At 38.3% G+C, this 14095-nt stretch overlaps 1 protein-coding gene across 6 annotated transcripts in view; it reads right to left on the reverse strand.

The window, feature by feature from the left end:
• SHROOM3 (shroom family member 3) overlaps positions 1 to 14095 on the reverse strand; it is a 262210-nt gene that overhangs the window by 14354 nt on the left and 233761 nt on the right. For all 6 annotated transcript variants that reach the window (XM_056803258.1, XM_056803257.1, XM_007495798.2 and 3 more), the window contains 2 exons: positions 13308 to 13769; positions 5344 to 5494 (listed from right to left, as the gene is read on the reverse strand). In XM_056803258.1, the coding sequence (XP_056659236.1) occupies positions 5344 to 5494; positions 13308 to 13769 (613 nt within the window). The remainder of the gene's footprint in view (positions 1 to 5343; positions 5495 to 13307; positions 13770 to 14095) is intronic.

A 14095-nucleotide genomic window follows, 5' to 3' on the forward strand; every position in this document is an offset into this window, starting at 1 on the left:
GGTAGGACAAGCAAACATAATAAAAATGACCATCCTCCTCATTATTTACTTATTTATTTATGATTTACTCATTTAGTGCCATACCTATTGAACTTCCAAAAAACTTTTTTACTGAATTAGAAAAAACCATAACAAAATTCATTTGGAAGAACAACAGATCAAGGATATCCAGGGAAATAATGAAAAAAATGTAAAGGAAGGTGGCCTTGCAGTACCAGATCTCAAACTATACTATGAAGCAGTGGTCATCCAAACAATTTGGTACTGGCTAAGAGACAGAAAGGAGGATCAGTGGAGGATTTGGGGTAAGTGACCTCAGCAAGACAGTCTATGATAAACCCAAAGATCCCAGCTTTTGGGACAAAAATCCACTATTTGATAAAAACTGCTGGAAAAATTCAAAGATAGACAGTTTGGGAGAGATTAGGTTTTGATCAACATCTCACATCCTACACCAAGATAAACTCAGAATGGGTGAATGACTTGAACATAAAGAAGGAAACTATAAGTAAATTATGTGAACACAGAATAGTATACATTTCAGACCTTTGGGAAAGAAAAGACTTTAAAACCAAGCAAGACTTGGAAAAAGTCACAAAATGTAAAATAAATAATTTTGATTACATCAAATTAAAAAGATTTTGTACAAACAAAACCAACATAACTAAAATTAGAAGGGAAGTAACAAATTGGGAAACAATCTTCATAATAAAAACCTCTGATAAAGGTCTAATTAATCAAATTTACAAAGAGCTAAATCAATTGTACAAAAAATCAAGGCATTCTCCATTTAAAAAATGGGCAAGTGACATTAATAGGCAATTTTCAACAAAATCAAAATTGTTAATAAGCACATGTGAATCTTAAAATTGATCAGACTATACCTTAGAAGATTTGGTTAAACTATTCCCTATTTTAAACAATGGAGGTACTTGATCAGGAATGTATTGGAAACTTTAAAACTTACTCCACTCTGCTCAGACAGTGCCTTAGATAAAGTTGTAAACTCATGACTGAACAATGAAAAAGTCCCTAACTCATACCTTATAGTGAAACCAAACCCTTAAGCTAGGTCTGTTTTTAGATCTAATACAAAAGGGCACTAAGTACCTATAAAGGTTAAATTAATCACTAAAAGGTCAAGCAACTTACAAAGGGCAAGCTTAGCAAGAGGTGTGAAGTTTTAGTCTACTCAGGGAAGGTGATAACAAAAGCAGATGTGAATTAAGAATGGACAGTCCTGTGGAAAACGTCTACTGTGATTGGTAGATGTGAAAATTTAGGGGAGGTAACATAAGAGAAATTTCTCTTTAAAAGGAGCTATCTTGTGGTGAGTGATAAAAGACTGACTAGTCTCTCTTAAAGCTCAGGCCCTTTCCTACTATTTCCTCTTACTCTGTCTCTCTTCTTTCCCTTAATTCCTTCATTTGTATTAATTAAAATCTCCATAAAACCCAGCTGACTTGGGTATTTCATATTTGGGAATTTTTCCCATGGCAACCACTTATTTTTGATAAAAAAATCAAGACACTAAAATTATCTTTACAGTTTTGGCAATTCACAGTCTTGAAACCATATTTTTGCGGTCACACACGTGAAAAAGTGTTCTAAATCTCTTATAATCAGAGAAAGCAAATCAAAAAAACTCTGAGGTATCACCTCACACCTAGCAGATTGGCTAACATGACAGCAAAGGAAAGTAATGAATGCTGGAGGGGATGTGGCAAAGTCAGGACATTAATGCATTGCTGGTGGAGTTGTGAACTGATCCAACCATTCTAGAGGGCAATTTGGAACTATGCCCAAAGGGTGCTTAAAAGATTGTCTGCCCTTTGATCCAGCCATACCATGGCTGGGTTTGTAACTCAAAGAGACCATAAGGAAAAATACATGTACAAGAATATTCATATTTATATTCATAGCTGCACTCTTTGTGGTGGCAAAAAAATGGAAAATATGGGGATTCCCTTCAATTGGGGAATGGCTGAACAAATTGTGGTATATATTGGTGATGGAATAACTATTGTGCTCAAAGGAATAATAAAGTAGAGGAATTCCATGGGGACTGGAACAACCTACAGGAATTGATGCAGAGTAAAAGGAGCATAACCAGGAGAACATTGTACACAGAGATGGTGTGGTACACCACACTGTGGTACAATCAAATGTAATCAACTTTTCCATTAGAGGCAATGCAGTGATCCTGAACAACCCAGAGGGATCTATGAGAAATTGGGGATGTAGACTCTAAATGAACATCCTAGTGCAAACATCAACAGCATGGAAATAGGTTCTGATCAAGGACACATAATACCCAGTGAAATTGCACATCAACAACAGGAAGGGTTGGGGGAGGGAGGGAAGAATAGAATATGATTTTTGTAGCAAAGGAATAACGTTTGAAATTGACCAAAAAAAAAAAGTAGATAGCACAGATCATTATTAGTCCTCAGGAATCAGGATTGGTTATTGAATTGATTAGACTTAATTTTTTTAAAAAGTTTTATATCTGTACAATGTTATTGTTACTGAATAAATTGTTCTTTTAAAAAATAAAATGAAAAGAAGACCATATGAACCTAACACATGCTTGGAAATATCATATTTCCAATAAATGAAAAGAGGAGCCACATCCTGACAGAGCATCCCAATTTAAAGGAAGCTGCTAGGCAAGTAGCCTTGCTATATAGGAATATGCCACACAGTGGGTGTGCTGTGATGTAGGTGTTAGAAAAAGGGTAAAATTAACACTGCCTGAGATTGTGTCACCCTATTCACGGCACCAGCTGAGCACCTGCCAGCACCCATGTTTGGAGGGGAAAAAGGCAGATGGTGTTGTCAACAGGAGTTCCTGCTCTAGAGATAATTCTGCCCATAAATCTCTGAAAATCTCAAAAAAATCTTTGAAAGACTCTGTCTTTCAAAGAGAGGAGCTATTTTTTAAGCAGATAAACATGAGAACACCAGAAGTATGGGGGTCACAGGAAAGGTGCTAAACGAAACAATATTTGGGGAAACTTGATCTTGGAGGAGTTCCACTGGAAGAATTGACAATACCCTCTATCCAAGAGGGGCCCACAAATTAAAAAAAAATTTTTTTTACAACAAAAATTTTTTTAATAACCACTTTACTTTCTGTGTTGGGATCTGAGCCACAAAAAAGATTAAGGACACCCTCTGAGGGTCAGGGGCTCCAAGAAAGCAATTCACTGTGAATTTGCTCCCTGGAAAGTCCCAGCTTAGTGATGGAAAGGCCTAGAAAATGTGGCCTCAGACACTTCTTAGGTGTGTGACTCAGGGCAAGTCATTTAACCCCCATTGCCTAGCCCTTACTGCTCTTCTGTCTTGGAACCAATGCATAGTATTGATTCTAAGATGGAAGGCAAGGGTTAAAAAAAAAGAATCATCACAGAAATTTTTCATATTGGACCTCTATGAAAAGACATCTCCATATGAAGACAAATCCTATGACTAAAATTTTCTATTTTTATACTTTGAACTTTCATGAAGGCATGGATGGGGAGACATTAAAGTGCTAAGCAGTTGTGTATTCCTATAAAGAAGTTACCTTCTGATAATTAGCAACTTGCAGAACCGGGTTCTAATTGGTTGGGGGGGGAGAAAGGCTCCCTAAATATCCAAAACTAATTAAGATTTTTGTCTTCCATGTGACAGTTTTCTAAACTTTGTAAAGTGCTGTACACATCTTATTTGAAGGGAAATTACCTGTAATCTATAAATGATATCAATATAGAAATATACATATAAAATAAAAATATGAATATTTAATAAGGAAACTGAGGATATAAGTTTAAGTGACTTGCCCAGGGTCACACAGGTAGGAAGGGTCTGAGGATCACAGTTGAACTCAGGACCTCCCATTTCTAGGCCTGGCTTTCAATCCACTGAGTCACCTAGCTACTCCCCTGATAACATTTTGCTCATGCTGGTTGGTGTCCCCCTGCCTTGAGTCTTCTCACTCCAGTTTATCAGATCTGACCAAGTCCCATTCCCTCCTGTCTCCCACCTCATCCAAGAGACTCCAGCAGCCCCTTTAATCTTCTGTGAGAAATAATTTGATCCCTACTCTATTTGAGTAGACCCCTGGCCATCCTAGATCAATGATTTTATCAGTATTATTCAGTTTAATATGCTTTCACAGGGGTAGTGATTAATTCCTAAATATTTCTCTCTTTTAAAAAAACTCTTCCTTTCCCTCTTACAATCAAAATGAAATATTGGTTCCAAGGCAGAAGAGTATAAGGGCTAGGCAATGGGGGTCAGGTGACTTGTCCAGGATCACACAGCTAGAAAGTGTCTAAGGCCAGATTTGAACCCAGGACCTTCAATCTCTAGGTCTGGCTCTGTATTCACTGAGCAACCCAGCTTCCCCCCATCATAATTTATTTTTTAAGGATAATCAACTAATATTAAATATAATTAGGAGTAATTAGATGTAAATCAAAGCTGAATGGGTCCTTTCTTCTCCTATTAAAATGTTAAACTTCATAACCTGTGAGCATGACTTGCAAGATTAGAGAAAGAAGTCCTCACCCGAACATTTAGATACTGTATGATAGAGATGTCACAAACTTCAGTGAAAAGTCCCAGCTATGTGCCTCTTGCTTCTTGTGACCCATCCTAGCAGCCTTACTCAAGGATATCAGTCCAGAACCCACAGTCAGTGATGTCCTAAGGATGAGGAATCAATGGGCTACTTGTCATGTGTCCACCCTGCTGTCTAGTAGCAACACAATCTACTAGAGTACCAAAAGCTTGGAATCCACCAATGACTCTTCAGGCACATGAAGAAAGACTGAGCTGGGCCCTAAAAGGGACAAAAGCTGTACTCTGGAAGAAGGAGGCATCTCAGACCATAAGGCAAGTCTGGGATCTTATTTGTTGGAGGGGGCCAGGTACCTCTAATAAACAGTTGTTGCCTGGAGCCCTGCCTCAGTTGCTTTATTGCAGATTGGTCAAATTTATAGTGTTATACTTCTCTTAAGGCTATCAAAAATATATTTAGACTTTGACCTCCTTGAGAACAGGCACTGTTTTTCTTTGTAGCCCTGGCATTTAGCACCTTAATACATTTTTTGGGGGGGGTTGTTTGTTTTTAATCCTTACTTTCTGTCTTAGTAACAATTCTAAGACAGAAGGGCCAGGCAATCAGGGTTAAGTGTCTATGCTACCTCTAAGGCCAAATTTGAGCCAAAGTCTTCCTGACTCTAGATCTGGCACTCTTTCTGACACGGTGCCACCTAGCTACCCCAATCAATGCTTGTTGATCAGCTGGTCACATCCCTGAGTATAAAATCAGGGGATGTCCTGCTCTGAATTTACCTTCTTTTCATTGACATCCAGCTGGTCCTCATCCTCATCACCCTCTGCAGGCATGGACTTGAGTTTGTTCAGGAGCTCTGCTTTGGGTGCAGACACATTATAGTAGGCAGGACAATTGATCAACATTCCCACTCTTTCTTTCTCTGTGCTCCTGAATTAAAAATAATAAATAAAAATTCATACATAAACATCAGAGGCAATGTGATTTCTCCCAAGACAGACAATTAATTCATAATGGTGCATTTTATTCTAGGTCAGACTCCTTTTCAGTCAAACACTAGGGTTAAGCATTTAATGTTCATGTTCCTATTCCCAAGTTGTTCCTGAGTATAAGGAGACTTGGCAATGAGCAAATCCAAAGTAGAAAGCTACCAGAAGCAGAAGAGATTCAAGGAAGTTCAAAGATGATATCTTAAGATCTAGTACCCTTGGGGCAGATAGGTATCTAAGTGGATAGAAAACCAAGCTTAGAGATAGGAGATTCTGAGTTCAAATCTGGCTTCGTATAGTTCCTAGAAGCGTGAATCTGGACTTTGTCACTTCACCCCTATTGTCTAGCTCTTACCATTCTTCTGCCTTGGAACCAAAACTGAGTATTGATTCTAAGATATAAAGGAAGGGTTTTTAGAAAGAAGAGAAAGATCCAGTATCCTCATTCTACAGGTGACACAAACAAGACTCAGAATAAGTGACTTTCCTGCTCACAAGGAGAGTTAGTGACAGCTGATGGAACCTGACCAGATGTTTCTTGAGTAGTTCCAGGGTTCAGTTCATCAGTTTGCCACACACACATATACACACAATTTCTATGCAACATTCTCATGGGTGGGAGTCACAAGTCTTGACTACCTATCACTTGCTGCTTGACACCAGATGAGTCCTTTAGAAGAATTCATTCAACTTGGACCTCATACTGACAGATAAAGTGAGGAGAGAGATGAACTCCCTTGCCCAAGGTCACAAGGTGGCAGCAAAGTCAGAACAAGAATCCAGGTCTCTTGTCTCCAAACTCAGTAGATTGCCTCATTCTAAGGATTTCTGCTACATAGCTTGTGTTTGGAGATTAGCACAGCTTCTCCTTAAGACATAGTTCATTAGGGGGATTCAGTGGATTGAGGCCTAGCCCTTAGAGATGAGAGGTCCTGGGCTCAATTCTGGCCTCAGATCTTTCCTTGGTGTGTCACCCTGGGCAAGTCACTTAGCCTAGCCCTTATTGTTCTTCTGCCTTGGAATCACAGAAGATGAGGGTTAAAAAAAAAAAGAGATAGTTCATTAGTGACACTGAAATGTCCAAATTTTGGGAAGGGCAATTTAGAAGACTCTAATAAGAGCTGGGAAGTTATGCATAACAGTTTAATTCAACATTTATATTATATGGGCAATTAAATGTTGTCCTTTGGTCCTTCAATCCCATTTGAGGGAATATACCCTCAAGGGAATAATCCCCAAAGGGGAAAAAGTCTTCTTTGTTTCATTTTCTCCTTCTGTAAGAAGGATAAACATAACAAGTCCCCTGTAGCTTATGGAAATAGTCAGAGGACATAAGAAGCAACTAATGTGAAAGTGTCTAAAACTTTTAGGGAAATGAGATGCTCCCAAAACTCCAATGTTTCCGTTAAGCTGCCTTCCAGCTGCTTGTAGGCTGATATCTACTTTTTAAAATAGATTTTTTTAATATAGGTTTTTTAAAAATGGGTTTTTTATGGGTTTATAGGCTGATAGTCCTGATAGCTTACTGAGTTATACTTAAACTTACTGTATTATGGACTGGCAGGTAGCTCAATATATAAAGAGCCAGGCCTGGAGATGGGAAGTCCTTGGTTTAAATTTGGCCTCAGACACTTTCTAGCTGGGTGACCCTGGGCAAGTCACTCAACCCCCACTGTCTACCCCTTACTGTTCTTCTGCCTTGGAACTAATATTACATTTTGATTCTAAGATGGAAGTTAGAGTTTTAAAAGATACCTTTATGTAAAGCACTTATTAGCTAAGCCAAATGGCTTGCAGATATGGCGATATTTCAATTTGTTCAACTCTTATAGATAAAAAGATAGATTTAGGCTGTTCACTGGTGTCTTTATGAAGATCCTTTGTGACCCCACTAGAGTTTTTTTCCTGGCAAAGATACTGAAGGGTTTACCATTTCCTTCTCCTGCTTTACAGATGAGGAACTGAGATAAACAGGGACATGCCCAGGGTCACATAGATAGTAAATGTCTGAGGCTGCATTAGTACTCAGATTTTCCTGATTCCAGGCCCAGTGGAGTCTACTCAGTTGTCCCTAAGGTGGGAGCTTCTGAGTAAGCATGAACTAATGAGGCCTAGTTCAAAATTTGGCCTTCAAAGGGCTTTTTGTTAATTCTCTCTCTCTTTTTTTTTAAAACTATGTTATTAGGTTAAACCAGGCCAAATCAACACAGATACCATTTAGCAAGGTATCTGCTAAGTCCATGTTTAATAAATACTAATTAACCTCAACAACCAAAAAACCAACTTTTTTCATAAACGAACTTACTGGAAAAGAGAGGGAAATGAAACCACTATTTGATCCAACTGACCCACAACTCAGTTTTCCAGTTATTTTGTGAATCTGGTACATTCTAATATTTTGATGTTTATAGAAACTTATGTGGAAATATATAAATGCTTATATCCACCAGGAGGTGGCGCATGCTAGCCTTTGGCAGCTTACAGTTTTTTAAACCCTTGAAACACACAAATGTATTAACATTTCATATGAGTAGGTAAAATCAAAATATGCCCTTAATAATTCACTGGAATTTTTACTGAAAAATCTCTTTGAATGGCCTTATTTTGCAGTAAAAATGTTCTTTCTGGTAATATAGGGTAGACTATTTATTTTAGAAGCCCTAAAAATGTGCAGATTTCTAAAATATCATACTTATTTGGTTACCCAAAACAATGTCTTTCTGTTTTAACTGAGTTCTTTGAGTTATCAGCTACGAAGACAAAATGGCGGTCATATAGCCTCTGCTCAAACAGCCTTTTCTCCATTTGCTAGTTTTCTTTTTCCAAATTTTCCAAAATGACCTTGCATATTACTTTGCATATTTACTAAAGCTACCTGTATGTGTACCTATAGGTCCTCTAATATAAGAGCCCCAAGGGTAGGACTAGAAAGGGCCTGGATAGAGCTAGCTGCCCTTGGAATTGGGAAGATCTTAACTTAAGTCATGTTTTTTTCTCTATGCTTGCATGACTCTGGGTAAGCCACTTAATTTGGATATCCCTAGACAACTCTAAGATTAGGAGTTGCAGAGGAAGTACCAATCTACAAATATAGAAAGGGCTGGAAAAAAAATAAAAAGCCGTCATGCAGCACAATGCCTGGCACATAGCAAACACTTGAAATGCTTGTTGATTGATAAGTTTAAAGTAGTTTGTTTTTCAAATGTCTATAATATATTTCTGAGATGGGATTATAGCTATTATAATTGTGTTATTTTTCATACAATAGAGTTCTTTATATGATTCACCAGAGACCTTAAATTTATTTGAAAATCAATCATGCAGGAGAAGCTAAGTAGAGCTCAGTAGATAGAGTGCCAGGCCTGAAAATGAGAGGTCCTAGGTTCAAATCTAGCCTCATTGCCCCATCTATCAAATGAACTGGAGAAGGAAGTAGCAAACCACTTAAACCCCCAAATGGAGCCATAAAGAACCACACAGAACTGAAACCAACACTAATTGTAGATGAAGAACTAGGTTGATAATATGGTTAATTAAGGTGATATGGTACAAGAGAAAGAGTAATGTTCAGGAATCAGAGGATCTGGGTTCAAATCCTACCTCTGATATTTAACTATGTGACTTAAAGCAAGTGGCAATCATCTTGAGTCTCACTTTACCTATCTATAAAATGAAAAAAAAATCTGACTTATCTATTATCCCATTATTCTTTTCTTTCCTTTTAAAAAATCCTTACCTTCCATCTTAGAATCAATCCTGCATATTGGTTCCAAGGCAGAAGAATGGTAAGGGGGTGTTGAGTGACTTGCCCAGGGTCACACAGCTAAGAAGTGTTTGAGTCCACATTTGAACGTAGACCTGGCTATCAATCCACTGAGCTACCTAGCTGCCACCAATTATTCCATTTTTCTATTCTTTGTTGACAATAGTTGCAAAGCTTCTGAGGGTCAGATCCAGGGGGTCAAATCCAAGTTTCCCAACCCTAATTTCTATTCTTTTTCTATGATGTACTCTTGCCTCCATAAATACATGTTCTTTGCATGTGACATGATCCAGTTTGACTCAGCACTAAGTGATTGGTTTTGATCCATCCATATTCTTCCTGGGTCCAGCTACCTACCACGTAGAGTTATTGTGACAATCAAATGAGATCATATTTTTAATATGATCTTCCTTGCTTTGCTTGGACTAGAGGGCAAGAGTCATGTATTCAAGGGTCCCTGATACAAAGGGAGGCTCAGCACAGTCTTCTCCCCATTTCCCATTAACTATACTGTTTTGATCTTCTCCACCATCACCAATGCCTTTGCTTGCTCTCTATCTAGCCCCACATTTACTCATACCTCCTTCTTTCACTGTACTTTTGCATGTTATTTTGCCTCATTAAATCCTATTTGGCTCAGTCATGTCCAACTCTTTTTTATGTTATTCTTTTATTTTATTTTTAAAATTTATTTATTTAGAATATTTTTCTATGGTTCCATGATTTATGATTTTTCCCACCCTTCTTCTTTTCCCCTCCCAGAGTTGTCATGTCCAATTCTTTATGACTCTGGGCAGAGATACTGCAATGATGTGTTATTTCCTTCTCCTGATCATTTGACAAACGAGAAAACTGAGACAAACAGGGTTAAGTGACATGTCCAGGTTCATACAACTAGTAAGTATCTAAGGCCAGATTTGAATTTAGGGAGATGAGTCTTCCTGACTCCAGGCCTAGCACTCTATCCACTGTGCCACCTGGCTGTTCAGCTCTTTTCTAAGGGATTCATATTTCAGGAGAAATGACTTCTAAGATACCTTCTCATTCAAAAATTCTAATTATTTCCCTTTCAAAATGCTATTATTTCTATCAGTTGTTTAGGATAAGTTAGGAATTTCTAATAAATCACTGGATTAAAAAAAACCTGTTTGTATTTAGTTTGGAATGTTTTTTATATTTGTGAAGCTGCCAAGTATCTAGCCTGTCAAGTCATATATTTTTTACTGAAAGATTAAAAAGAAAAAAAAAACTTTAAATTCTTACTGAAAGAAAATAGACCAAAGAACACCTCATTATCTTAGAGAAATAGATTGATCTAAGTAAAGGAGCCAAAGGAATAAAACATGAAAGGCAAAGCAATGTCAGTGTGCTTGCTGATAATAGAGTATGGTGGGATGCTGTGGCTCAATGCTATAAAGATATTGAGTAGGGAGCCTCATCATCCTTTTCAGTTTGTTCTCCTTCATAACTTTGAGGATGAGAAAATACGTGTTTTTCTCTTCTTTCTTCCCACTCTTTGGAGAAAGTGAGTGGTCTTACTTGTCATTCCATCTTCCAGCTACATGGGTTTTGGAATTTGGAACTTTCTCTTCATTATGATGCAAGCAAGATTGAATCTTGCCTGGTCCTGACATCATTAACCTTTGCTCCTCTGATTAGAGGGCAAGAGCTATGGTCTCAAGGCCCTCTATTGAAAAGGAGTGCTCAGAAAGGAGCAGAACCAGGAGAACATTGTACACAGAGACTGGCACAATCGAATGTAATGGACTTCTCTACTAGTAGCAATGCAATGGTCCAGGATTATTCTGAGGCACTTATAAGAAAGAATGCTATCCACATCCAGAGAAAGAAGTGTGGGAGCAGAAACACAGAAGAAAACATATGATTGATCACTTGGTTTAATGGGGAGATGATTGGGGATGTTGACTTTAAATGATCACTCTATTGCAAATATTAATAACATGGAAATAGGTTTTGAACAATGATACATGTAAAACCCAGTGGAATTGCTTGTTGGCTCCCAGAAGGGGGAGAGAGAAGGGGAGGGAAAGAACATGAATCATGTAACTATGGGAAAATACTCTAAATTAATTAATTCAATTAAAAATTGTAAAAGAAAAGGGGTGCTTAGCAGTCTTCTCCTCATTTCCCACTAGCTACATTGCTTTGACCTTCTCTACCATGATGAATGCCTTCTCTTGCCCTCTAGCCCCACATCTGCTCTTTTCACCTTCCTTTTGCATTTTGCCTCATTAGATTGTAAGCTCCTTGAGGATGACAGTTATTATTTTTATTTGTATCTGTGACACTTAGCACAGGGTCTGACATAGCAGGCACCTAATACATTTTTATTGACCATTGTGCATTGATTCCTGTGGGGTATGAAGATTAAATTTAACTCTCCCCGATTATGAAGATTAAATTGTAACCCCTGACTATTTTTAGATTTAATCCCATAAGTGTAAACACCCTACTTAAAGTTAAGTATGGAGATCTGCCCATTTTTAGATCTAATCACCAAAAGTGCAAATATCCCACTTAATCATGAAGTGCAAAAATCATGTGTGTGATAGTGAATCAGAATCGACTGACTGCCTCATAGGTAGTCCTAGAGCAGGACTTCAACTGTGACTGATAGACGTAAAATTAGGGGAAGACACAGGAAGTGGCACAAAAGAAGGGTCTTTAAAAGGAGCTGTTACTTCCTGTGAGAATTCAATTCTTCATTCCTTGGAGTGCTGACTGGACCTGAGACCCTGTTTCCTGGTGAGGCTGATAAAGAATCTGCTGACTGGACTGACACATGGTGAGTGAAAAGCTGACTCTTAACTGCTAGATTTCCTGGAAAAAAAAATGATCCTCAGGAGAGACCTACTCTCGAGAGAAATTTCCTGGGTCCTTGGCTTTGCCGAGGCCGGCTGAAACTAACTCTCCCTGCCTGGGGGAAAGGGGAACTGGAGATAAATTAGTGTTTAGACTATATATCTTACCTTATCTTCTCTGATTTCTTGCTTCACTCTTTCTACATTTTGTAAATAAAATTTCTTTGAAATTAATTAAATTCCTGGCGACCACACTATTAAATAAATCAAGTCCAACCCTTTAAAAAAATAACCCCCTTTTAATCTTTACAGGGGCAAACTCCTTGCAGTAGTGGTGGTGGTGGCTGTCTATGAAATGGACCCCATGATTCACTAAAGTAACAAATCTGTGGAGGCTGAGTCTTTCTCTTTCCCATCTTCACCTTTTTATTTTTTGAACTTCAGGCCCAACAATACTAGGATCTATGTTTTTTATTCTACTGGTGTGATTAATAAATGTTATTGTGCAAAATTTGGGTAAGGAAAATATCTGCAACTAGATGGCTCAGTGGATAGAGAGCCAGGCCTAGAGATGGGAGACTCTGGGTTAAAATATGGCCTCAGACACTTCCTAGCTGTGTGACCCTGGGCAAGTTGCTTAACTCCTATTGCCTAGTCTTTACCACTCTTCTGCCATAGAACCAATATGTAGTGTTGATTGTAAGACAGAAGGTAAGGAAAAGGAAGGAAGAGCCAGCTACATATTGATTGATTCTAAATGCTGGGTCACTCATGTGCCAAAAATTCTGAGTTTATTTGTAAGATCATAAATAAGCTCATAGATTCAGAGCCAGAAGGGGCCATTTAAGTCATCTTTTTTAATTTCTTCATTTTATAGGTATAAAACCCATCCTTTAACTCCAAAGTCAGTTTTGTTTCTATTATTCTATCTTCTCTCCAGTCAAAAGATACTACTGAAATTCCCATTTTTCAGATGAGAAAACTAAGGCTGAGAAAAGTTATGTGATTTGAACAAGAGTCACCCAGCTAGTAAGTGTCAGAGGCCAAATTTGGCACTAGTTCTTTTTGACTCCAAATCTATCTACTACTTTACCTGTTAAGCCATATTTTCTATTCTGTATATTAAGCCAACAGGTGAACTGTAAATCTAATGTTTATAGAGGACTTACCTCTTCCCTTCAGATACTGGGAAACTGGCAATTCTCTGTATTGCCTTCTTTCTTATATTATTTTCCTTCAGGAAGCTTGGGCCCTGTGGAAACAAGCCTTCCATAAGGTCCATAGTAGTCTTCATTCTGGAATCTGGATCCAAAATATCTGCCAGGGATTTGTCTTGGTGAACAATCTGCTTGGCTAGAGTCTCTGTACTGATGTCCTCTAGAGTCTTCTCAGGGCCAGGGCTGCCCTTTGCCAATTCCTGAGTCAGGTTATTTGGCTTTTGGATAAGTTTTGGGAACTGGGTGGGAAGCATTTGCTCTGGGCTAGACTGCTCCCCAAGAATTCCAATTGGCTGGTTCTGAGCAGCCAAAGGGGATAATAAATTTGTCTGCTTAGCTCCTAGAGTCTTGATGAAAGAGCTGGGTCTGGAAGTTGAAGCCCTTTGAGAAGCTGCAAGCATCATCTTGGATTTGCTGTGGGAAAGCAAAAGGGATGAGTGAAGGGCGATGAGTGAGTTGAGAGCAGGTGGCTATGAGAGGGTGGAAAAGTAGAAAAGGGACAGGGAGAGAGTGGCACCATAGAGGGCAAAACTATGACAAATGGGTTCAAGGAAGTGACAATTCTAATTTTCTTCAACATAAAGGAAAAACTCCTTTCTTTACAATGTGATCTATCCTCAAATGGAATGGGTTATTTTGTAAGTTTCCCTCCCCCTACATAGTCAAATTCATCCCAAGGGGAGCCCCAACAAGGTTAAAATATAATTGGGAAATATTTAATAAAATAAAGTACAATGTAA

This window comes from Monodelphis domestica, chromosome 6, assembly GCF_027887165.1.
Source record: "Monodelphis domestica isolate mMonDom1 chromosome 6, mMonDom1.pri, whole genome shotgun sequence".
NCBI classification, from domain to species: domain Eukaryota; kingdom Metazoa; phylum Chordata; class Mammalia; order Didelphimorphia; family Didelphidae; genus Monodelphis; species Monodelphis domestica.